General features: G+C 36.3%; 1 protein-coding gene across 1 annotated transcript; it reads right to left on the bottom strand.

Moving 5' to 3' along the window:
* Positions 1-1199: 1199 nt before the first annotated feature.
* myct1a (myc target 1a) lies at positions 1200-4368 on the bottom strand. The gene is made up of 2 exons (XM_016548810.1): positions 4045-4368; positions 1200-1927 (listed from the first exon to the last, which is right to left on the bottom strand). The coding sequence occupies exons 1-2, from the start codon at positions 4097-4099 to the stop codon at positions 1341-1343; spliced, it is 642 nt and encodes a 213-aa protein (XP_016404296.1). The 5' UTR covers positions 4100-4368; the 3' UTR covers positions 1200-1340.
* Between the last annotated feature and the right edge of the window lie 7161 nt (positions 4369-11529).

The following is an 11529-nucleotide window of genomic DNA, read 5'->3' on the forward strand; positions in this document are numbered from 1 at the left end:
TATATATAATTGACAGGATAAACACCAAGACCTATAGGACACCTATCTATCAAATTGCAGCTGGCACAGTATGTCAAAAGAAAGAAAGAAAGAATTCTTAGTGTACATTTCAAACTTTTGAGATAATTCCTTCCTTCCTCTTATCAGGGAAATTCACTGGTTGTGAAGGTCACTTCCAGGATGTGTGTGCTCTAAACCCTGTTTAAAACGCTTTTGTCCTTGGTCTGTTCATTCCTCATAACAGTTTTCAATGATAGATAATGGATGTATAACTCTAAAATGGACACACTAAAAAGATTGTTCTCCCAAAGATGAAAATACTGTCATTATTTATGTTTCACACCTGTGTGATATTTTCCAAAATATCTTCTTTTGTGAAAGTGATGGTGACATAAGGTGGTTAAATAATGACAGAATTAAATTTTTGGGTGAACTATATTCCTTTTATGGTTGGTGAATACAGCTTTCTATGAAGATGCAGGAATTTTGTTCAGTTAATACATGCAGATACAAAAAGCTATTGCAAAATATATTGTTTCACTTTATTTTTATGAGTACAATTGCATTGAGAAATATTTACAATGATTCCAAAAGACTAGAGTTCACAGAAAACAAACCAATAAATACACAATCTACTGAGTTTGGTGCTAAATGATTTTAAATTAGTTTTTTCAATATCTGTTTGTCTAGGAATTTGCAACAGAGATCAGTAATGCTCTCAGATCTGTCATGCTTTTTACGACCTTCAATATCTCTTACTTTCTCTCTATCACGTTTTCTCATCTTTCTCTCTCACTCTACACAAACATATTATCTCCTTGCAAAAATATAGGTCTTTTGTCCTTATACTAAATCAATAAAGCAGACCCGTAGAAACCAAAAAAATCATCTCACTCTCTCTGATATAAGTATTTCAGATTGACCTCGCACACTACACTCTTAAAAATAAAGATTCCAAAAGTAAGTTTTTGCAGTGATGCCATAGAAGAATTATTTTTGGTTCCCTAAAGAACCTTTCATGGAACAGTTTTTAAAAGAACCATTTTTTTTCTTAGTGAGAAGACCATTTTAATAATCTAAAAAAACATTTTTTCCACTATAACTTTATGTTCAATGGAAAGTTCCATGGATATGGTTCCTTATGGAACCATAGATGCTAATAAAGAACCTTTATTTTTAAGAGAGTACAAACAAACAGAAATATGCACATATACACACATTGAAAAACTGGACATGTCAGTTTAAGTTGTAAGACATCCATACTGCTTTCAGCAGTCCAATTTTCTAGTCCAAGTCTATTACATTTATCTTCCCCGATCACTGTAGCATCTCCCCTTCCTTCACGTGGTCGTCTCTTGATAGGCTCGTATGATGCTCTCATAGGCAGGTGGTGGAGTCTGGCCAGCATAAAAGGCCCTTAGATTGCTGTTGCCCCAGAAGGAATCTGGTCTGGTTCTGGCCCGGGGTGGAGTGACCATGGAACTGACAGTGCTGGTGGATCCGGCCTTCCCAGGGCTGGTAGTGAGAGTGGGGGTCCGTGGCAGGCTGCCCTGGGCACCCTCTTCTGCCTCACGAGCAATCTGGCTACACTGGAGAAGAGGATGAAAAGTAGAGGCCCGGAAGCTCGACTTGCGTCCTGGCAAGTCACCATAGTCTATCGGTGAGGATGAGGTTTGCCGATGGAAGGAGAAGGCAGCGCTGGCCAGACTGTTATTGCTGCGTCGGTCATAGCCACTGCTGTGTCGACTGTAGCCTGGCCGAGAGCGTGGCGAGGATGAACGGGTAGTGGAGCGGGATTGGTGGATGGGTACACGTGTGATGGTGGCTGATGCCCGTCGACGAGACATCCAGGTCAAGATCATGTAGACCAGAGCTCCCAGCAGAAGACCAACAACCATAGAAAGACAGAAAGCCAGAATCACATCCCCTGGAGAAAGGAAAGAAATAAAATTGGTAGAAACATGTTTTTAAGCAAGCACTCTGTGGCCACAGAGTATCTTATAATAGCTAAGTGGACTAGATAACACTTCCAATTATAAACAAAACATGAAGGCTCTGTCTATGGTGGTTTAGTTAAAATTGCTGAACATAAAGAGTCTTGTAATCGTCACTGTAATATTACTTTGGTCAAAAACAGCAAAAAAATGCTACCTATCAGATTGTGCTACCAGCATTTTATTCATGTGGTTTGAGGCTTTTTTTAATGTTCATACCTACCCCTACCCTAAACCTACCCGTCCATACCTACCCTTACCCTAAACTTACCCTTAAAAACAATGCAAATATATTTTTGGTAACACAGTCTGATAGGTAGCATGTTTCGTCGGTACACCTGGGCCAGGAGAGGGAGAAACATCCTCATCAGGTGTAACGTTAGGCCTTGTGTCCGACTGTCCATCAAGCCAAGGTTTTTTACTAAAGAATCTAAGCAGAGAGCTCTGCAACATATTGCTAGCTTGCAAGGTTTTTAGTCAAAGATTCTCTATTGTTTAGAATGTGCGGCAAACGTCTCCCAAGATGCTGGGGTCACACGTTACAGTTAGCGGCTGTTTGCGGATTGGTTGGCAGTCCGAATGTCGGCAGATTATTTTTATTTTTTTTTAAAGAAAATCATTTAAAATTTATACTACATTTTAAATGAACAAATATTGTAAGTAAACAACAATAGACCAAGTTTAATTTATTTATCACATCCATTTATTTTTGCATAATTGCATTTTTAAACGTAAAAACGTGTTTTTTGTAAACGACACCAAAGTCCCTTCTATTCTATTCTATTCTATATTCTTTGACGACATCTAATAAGCATGTAAGCGTTGCCGAACGTTAGTTTTAGGAAGTAACCATAGCAACAGTAGCAGCAGGAACGTCATGAAGATTAGTGTAGGATGGTACATGGACAAAACCTAAATACTGTCGTTGTTTGTCACTTTATTCTGCAGTTTCAGGCAGTTCACAAAAACATCACGTAAACATTTAGTGTTATATCTAAATTTTTAAGATGCATGACGCTGTTTGGCAAACTGCGCTAGGGGCGCCAAAATACAGTTTGCATTGAGGGAGACGGACTTAGAAAATTACTGACAGAAATGACTTTAACCAGTCGACCAGTCTCTAAGAATAATAATTCGCTTCTATTTTCTTTTCATCGAACGTGCTGTTAAACGCCTGGTTCCCCGTAATCCCTGAACAAGATTTCTATATTTTTCAGAAGGCTACTTGGCTCTGCAGGATCATTAGAGAGAAACTATCAGGAGATCGAAGGTCAGTGAGGAGCGCCTATTCTGACAAATCAAAGTGGGCGGGCCCAAATTCCACAATAGAAGGCACACCCAATGTTTTCTTATCCTTTACGGTTAAAATGAATTAAATAGTTTGCATTTTAGGAAGCTTCCTGTTATGGCATTCCATTGTCTACAGAAATACCAGTTTCATTAGCACACAGGGCTTCTGTCTGGCACAGGCCATTTAAGGTCCTTTGAAACTAACAATACTTTTGAGTGAGAATTTTGTCTTTAAATTTTAATTCTTCAATTAAAATTTGTTTTATAAAGAGCCAGTGTTGTTTTAGTAATATATTTGATTGACAAATTGTAGCAATTTTTAACCACAGCACACAACTATTCTACATATTATTTATGTATTATTTTTAGTATTACAAAATATGACATCAAAACTCTTTAGAGACTTGTGTGTAAAATAATGTGGGTGTTTATATGCAATTTTCTCCCTGAGTGAAAGGAATCACAGTCCAGAGTGAAAGATCATCTGGAAATGACATTTGGAAAAACCAAATGGAAAAAACTGCACACTGGCTGTGTAGTTTTTTTATGAACCACTTTTGCCAATATCTTTTGCCGCTAGTTACTACTGTCTGCATTTCTGTTGAGAAATAAGTTCTCTTAAAAGACTCGACACAGCATTTTCTACACTTTCCATATTTTTTTAGAAGTACAAAGTTGACATTGTAATATTGTAAGTTAATTTGTGTGTATGCAAGAGATAACTCTTTATAAAGTGTGTAAAGATGGTAAAATATCTTACTCAATCCGAAGGACTCCAGTATTTCCACAATAGGATGAGTGCTGTTATCCGCCATAGCTCCCTATAGAGATACAGGGGAGACGAGAGAGGACACAGTCTCTCCCCTCCAAATCTTTCGTCCACTCACTCTTCCTTTTAACTTTTTCTTATTTCTTTCTCTGTGTCTATCCAATTCCCCAATTCCAGGGACCCTCCTCTCTCACTTTTTCTCTGTCTGTGTCTCTTTTTCAGTCCCAGACTGCTCAGCACTGTGGCACACAGGATCCTCTCCAAGGCCAGGGTCGCTACTCTGTTGTTTGTGGAAAAGCAAAGTCTTCACTTCACATTTCCTGCCTTTCCTGTTTAAAATTAGCAGCAGGCTGGCCTTATCTACGCAGACCAGGGTTCCTGTGGGATGGAGAGGAAAGGGAGGAGTGTACAGAGAGAAGGAGAGTCAAGGTGTGTGTGAAATCATTTTCTCCTGTCATTTCTCCTCTCCCTTTCCCCTGGCCAAAATTCAGCATATTTTACTTTACTTTATTTCCCTTTCTCTTCCAGACACTTGGCATAAACAGTGAGGGCTATTCTGTGACCCCACTGATGGCATTTTGCCATGAGGCAAAGAGCTACACAATTCATTTCATCCTCTGATCAAAAATACAGTAAAATTGTGAAATATAATTACTATTGTACTTTTAAATTCTTGCATTAAAATAGTTTTTTCCATTTTAATATATTTTAACATTTTATTTATTTCTGTGATGGCAAAGCGGAATTTTTAGTTTCACATGACATTTTCAGTGTCACATGATCCTTCAAAAATCATTCTAATATGCTGATTTGGTGCTCAAGAAACATTTTTTTTTATTATCAATAATGAAAACATTTGTTTTGCTTAATATTTTGATGGAAATCATGATACATTTTTTTCAGGATTCTTTGCAAAAGAACAGCATTTATTTGAAAATTAGAAATCTTTTGTAACATTATGAATGTCTTTACTGTCAATTTTGATCAGTTTAATGTGTGCTTGCTAAATAGAAATATTAATTTCTTTTAAAAAATGTACTGGCCCCAAACTTTTAACTACTGTAGTGTATTGATTATAATATAATATGCAATGCAATATTAAAATAGCATTTTTATTTATTTTTAATATGGCTGTCCAAAACATTAGAGTAGAGGGACATGAACACATTCCCATGTCTTCATTTTTGTGATATCTTTTCCACGTATAACCACTGTGTAAATCAACATAGCCATGGCAACTGACAAAATCAAATAAAAAGCATCCAGAATTCTTTCAGGATTCCAGCACAGGATAAAACCAAGTCCAAACAGATGAAACCCTAGCATTTTTCTATGTATTTCATAACAGAAGATTTCATAACACAATTTCCCAGATTTTTGTTCTTTTACTGCTCAACTTTGTCTGCTCTAGTCGTGCTGGTCATCACAATGCTTCAGATTTTCCATGTAGAGTGCCAGCTCTGTGCTGGGTTATCCTGACCAGGCTAACTTTTGCAAAAACAGAATCCTGATAAAATCCTGCAAAGAAAGCAGGATTTTGCCCCGAACCAGGCCACTTACACCTCTGTGAGAACTGTGTTCTTTCCCTTCATAGTGTTCATTAAGGGTATCTGGGGGTTAATGATTAAGATCAGTAGATAGCACGGGGTTTTAGGACAGAGCCGCTGGTCTGGGAAGAGCTGGACAGGCCCCATACTGACATTTCCTCTCATTGTTGCTTTGTGCTGTGGACTGCAGATATCAGCTGTTGCCATACACAGATCTGAAGTATACATTACACTTCTTTTTCTAGCCTATTGTGTATTTTTCATTAAAAAGCCCCCAAGAACATGCAAGTTCATGTTTGGGAACTCTTGACCAATCATTAATGCAGAAGATTTTGTTTGTTTGTTTGTTTTTTTATTTATGGATGATTTATTTAATTATTAATTAATTAATTTATGTTATTTATTTATTTATTTATTGCCATTGAAGATATTAATTATATAACTTGAAATCTCTCTTTAAAAAATTACATTTATAAATAAAATGTAGTATTTATAAATAAAATACATTAAAATAAAATATATTTTTTGTAAAAAATCTTTTTTTCCATGTAGTTCAATATATATTTTTGCACATTGTATAATATATTTCATTAGTTTTTTTATTTTATTTTATTTTTGACTTTTTTCTTGTATTGTGTATTCTGTGATTTATAGCTGCTGTAACTCTGTCCTATCCTATCCTATCCTATCCGTCTTCTCTTGATGAACAGCAGATGGCTCTGTTACTCTTTAGAGAACATGTTGCAGCATAAAAGCATTTCAGGCTGAATTCAGATTTTTATCTGATTTGCATTTCAAATAATACCCTGGACATCACAATTCTTGATCTTATTTGCTAATTGGTTTGTTTGTTTGCTTGTCAGCATGAAACCCTATCTTTCTTTCTTATCTATTCCCAGGAAAACATTTAGCAAAATGTTGATGTGCGATGATGAACAGTTTGTCGCCTAATGGGCTCTTCAGAATGATGGAGGATACAGAGGCTTCATGCTGGCTCCTTGGAGAAGGTGAGTGAACGAGAATGACATAAGATCCTCTGCGCATAAGGACTTGTGCCAATAACTTCACGCTGTGCTCTCTCCCTCACATCCATCTGCAGTGACTGTGTAGAGGTCATTGCTAAGCATTGCTGTTTGAAAACCAGCAGACTCAGCAGAGTGGTCTCTGAATCCCGAGCTTAACGCTCCAGTCAGGCATTTCACTTTGCTTTTTTCATATAACATGCATGTGTGTGATTGAACCGGTAATGGAAGTGAAAAGCATAACAGTGCGTCTCAGGTATGAGAGTTTTTTCCGCCCCTCTCGTATTTCACTTAATGGAGTCCCATGCTTGAGATATGCCATATTCCAATATCTTTTGCATTTTCTATGAGCGGAAGCTCAGACGTGTAACACATTTTAATTGAATCACTTAGTGTAATGTTGTCTGGCTTTGCTAAAGTAACACACTCACACACAGCAGGACTCGATTCGGGTCTCACTATTGGACTGCACTTGAGATCTGCACTCTGATTGGACACCAGGTGGCAGTGAAAACTTATGCTGATGCCTATAGTGTGAGAGGCAGAAAGAGAGAGAGTGCAAAGGGAAGAGGCTGCTTCCTGCAGAAGCCACAGAACTTCAAGGGAAGGAAAGAAACCGTATGTTTGCATGGCATGCACTGATTGAAAACAATTACGATTTTCATGTAGACTTCAGCTGATCCTGGATCACTGGAGAATTCTCGGGTGGAGCCGCATCCACTGACCTGCATCAGCACCACTGACTTCGAATCAGTGGAATGGCATCTGCTCAGCGCTATGGCCGTTCAGACAGGGAGATTGCCAATAAGATGCAGAGGCTGCAGGGTAGGTGCTTACGCATGCTTTCTCTTAAAGGTGACCTCGCCACTGTGTAGGATGACACAGCATTTACGTACTCAAGAAGTCATTTTCTTTATAGGCTGAAATGATTTCTGAATGGATTCTAACTTGGATTGTGATGTCTTGTTGCATTTTTTGTTTGATGACTGCACCTATGAATCAATTTGAGATGATTCCTCTAATGTTATTTGTCTGCCTGGGTTCAGTACGTCTCACTGCAGCTGTGTGTTGTGAGACGTCTGATGCTATTGCCAGAATTGTCACAGCCACATGCAAAGTTTATGCTGCTTGGTTTCCAATTGATGATTTGCGGTGTTTATGACGTCTCCTGTTGCAAAGTCGTCCTTGGGGAAACTTTCTGTCCTGGCACTTGAGGAGAGTTTGTTTGTGTTTATGTGGATACACTTTCAATCAGATGTTCTTTAGATTTAGCACTGAAAGCTGGTGCATTAGAGCATCTTTGGTCAGTTTCTTATTGACCTGGATTGTAGTGCTTGTGTGCCCTTTGTGTGGACCACTTTTAAGATTGAATCAGAGGCAGAGAGAGACAGAGAGTGAATGAAAGAAGAAATTAGATTAGGATGAAGAATTGCCTAGAGAGAGACAGCAGGAATAAAGAAAGAGAGGGTTTAGGAGTAGAAGAGCTGACTGTGGAGGTGTGTAGTTAATTCTTCAATAAACAAGTAAATACAAGTGATTATGAAATGCTCTTTCATAGCATTTCATAGTGTTCTAAGTAATGGTTTAACAAAAAAAAATTCCAAATATAATCACTTCCTTACTTTCATGTTGTTCCAGATCTGTACAACTTAATTTGTTTTCTGTGGAACACACACAGAGAGATTTTAGAGACATTTTTTTTCTTGCAATAATGATAAATAGGGACAGAAGATTTCAATATTCAAAAGTACTTTAAAAGTATCATAAAAGTGATCCAAATGACACAATATTTTGTCTGAAGACATTAGACCACTTTGCGTGAGTAGTAAATAGAAATGTATTTTGTTGTTCACATTCAGACAAACAAGCATTTGCCTCAACCCTCCTTTGTTGCTTGATATTCGATTCATAAACAAATTGTTCATTTGAGTCGGATCTTTTCAATGAATCATTTGATTTGGTTCACAAAACTGATCTGGATGATTCATTCAGACTAAATCTATAGTTCAGTGTTTTTTTATGTACTATTATAATATTTATTAATACTTTGAATCAGTTTACATTTTAATTTGAGTTTAAATTTGAGCAATTTTGTCATTTTCTGTTTAGATTTAATTAATTTTTATTTCAGTTTTAGTTTTAATAATTTTAGTACTTTAACTTCATTTTATTTCACTTAATTTCAGATAGTTGCCTATAGGCAACATTTCTATTTTTATTTTTGTCTTTTATGTTTAAGTTAATATTAAGTAATTCAATTTAATTTAAATAAATATTTAGATTTTATTATTTTTTTCAATTAACAAAAATTACTTTTAGTAGTTTTAGTTAACAACAGAGTTAACTCACTGATTCAGTGACCTGGTTGTAGCGTTTTTCAAATTAACAGCTCAAAAGTTTATTTTTTATTTTTTGTTCCACAGAAGAAAATGTATATGAGGAAATTGAGTGACTTTATGGAGGAAATGATGAGGAAATGTTGACTTCTGAATTAAAATTTTAGGTGAACTGTAGGGCTGGGTATCAATTCAGATGTCCCGATTCGATTCGATTTCGATTCGCAAGCTCTCGATTCGATTCAATTTTTTTGATATTGAGTCTTAAGACTGCTAAATAGTAATATATTCTGACAGTAGAACGTTAAACTAAACATTTATTTTGACGGGTTGCCGTGAAGAACTTCCACCTGCTGTGTATGTGATATGACGGTAGATTTCTCAAATGAAACGGTAAATGCTAAGGTTCACGTTAATCAGATCTTGTTTTAAATGTGTGCTGAAATAAATACTGGAAAAGATCGATTCGCGGCTTTTGAGAATCGATATCGAATCGACGTCATTTAAAAAAACGATTAATCGGAAAATCGATTTTTTTTGCCCAGCCCTAGTGAGCTGTCCCTTTAAGAACTTTCTGTTCCAGAGATGCTGAGCTCTGAGAGATAAACTACCGTATTATATATAATTGTTTTGACCACTTATTATTACTACATAATATGGTGGTCTTCACTTTCATATTCAATGAAAAAAGACTGATAAATGTTGTACCCACTATCATTCTGACTATGATCATGATGTTCGTCTGCAGTTTAAACTGTTGCACAGGCACACACTATACTGTGTTGTTCTGTAGGTAACATGTTGGAGCTTTGGTCGCCCTAGAAACCAGAAGTAGAGCAGTGTGTTGAGTGTCAGGCTAGATTGATGCTTGAAGGGGGAATGAATCATGTGATGCTAACTATGTTATTCAGTATGCCATTACTTTCTTACGCCTCATTGGTTGCAAAATTAAGGCAGAGCAGGAAACACAGCCCTAATGACATGCTTATGTGTATGTGTTCATGCCTAATATGAAACAGCAGTGGTAAAGCTGTCACATCATTATTCGGCTTTAAGAAAAAAAAATGGTCACCTCTTTAAAGTAGCTGTATTCTGTATTTTAGAGAATAGTCAATCATATAGCTATCATATTTGAATACTGCAGGCTCTATAGTAAGACATCAGCTACTTTGGGTAAGACAAAAACACTGTCAGTCAGGGAAAAAAGTGAACAAAAAGTGAGTTGTGTGAAGATTAGGTAGTCATAGAAGAGAAAGCCCTGTTTGTTTGACTGAATATGAAGATAAAAATTTTTTTTTGTCAAACTGAAATCAAATCTAATGTATACATAATCCTTTTTTTCTTGTCTTGCATCTTTGTGCATAAATGTAAAATTCAACATTAATTTTGCATTCGAGTTGAGTTTTCTCTCTCCTCCTGAGTGAGCAGATTAGAGTTGCTAATCAGACCAATTTGATCCCCTGCTTTGATCAGATTAGATTACCATTTCTGTGTGTGCAAGTGTGACAGTAAGAGCTTCCCTTCCTGCCTTAACAAAGAGCTCATCAGCAGCAATATTCATTGGGATCAAACATTTTAAAGCATCATTTAAATTTCTTGTTTTATTTCTGAAAACAGAGAAGGAAAGTCTTGCTAATGAGCACCTGTTTTCGTAATGGGAGAGCATGCAGGCACTGAACGCTTGCACACGGGCCACATTAGATATCCTTGAGATCTAATCATGGCATGTCATGAGTTTACTGGGATGAGGGTGTACTGACAAAGAATACAGGCAATAAAACTGATTATTTAATTATTTATTTAACTCTGCCACAAATTAACAGACATAACATAATATAAAAAAAATATAATAATATAGTAAAACACACACACACATATATATATATATATATATATATTTAAATATATTAAATATCTATTAGAATTTATATTACTTATTTATATTTAATATAAAATACTATTATATTATTATATAATTAAATAATATTATATAAATGATTTGTGAATTCAGTTCATTTATATAAATTACTGTAATTTATTTTCTATGATGTATTGTAAAGCATTTAGGCATTTGCATGTACTTATATTCAAATGAGCCCATACAGTTTGTAACAGTAACAGGCACATATAATGCCTATGCCTTGTTTCTTCCTTTGTCCTCTTTTTTTTTTGTTACAGTACCTCACATCCAAACAGTGGCAGGTTGTTAAAATAACAGCAATTAGTGGCACCATATGGCAGAAAACGGCAAGTCTGCTTTGAAGCCCTCCCAGGCTAAAAATCTTTCCATATGCTGAGGAATTTTGCTATTTATTATCTCTCGTTATCCTGACAGAAACGCCTCTTCTCTGCATACATCTTATATTTCAATGTTTTTCAGTGGTCTTCCATGTAGGCGGTCATAAGATCACTTCTCCATCTACAGTCTGGTGGGCTGAAATGAGCCACACAAACATCTGGGGAATGGGGAATCTATCTATCCATCTATCCATCTATCTATCTCTCTGTCTGTCTGTCTGTCTGTCTGTCAGTCAGCCTAATTGTTCTTTTATGTCTGTTGTTAAACTAATC

This window comes from Sinocyclocheilus rhinocerous, unplaced genomic scaffold, assembly GCF_001515625.1.
Source record: "Sinocyclocheilus rhinocerous isolate Xijiao unplaced genomic scaffold, SAMN03320098_v1.1 scaffold1606, whole genome shotgun sequence".
Taxonomy (NCBI): Eukaryota; Metazoa; Chordata; class Actinopteri; order Cypriniformes; family Cyprinidae; genus Sinocyclocheilus; species Sinocyclocheilus rhinocerous.

Coding starts and splice junctions, on each gene's coding strand:
- myct1a (XM_016548810.1), bottom strand. CDS start 4,099: ATGGCGGATAACAGCACTCATCCTATTGTGGAAATACTGGAGTCCTTC. Junction 1,928..4,044: donor ACTGGAGTCCTTCGGATTGA/GTAAGATATTTT, acceptor TCCTTTCTCCAG/GGGATGTGATTCTGGCTTTC.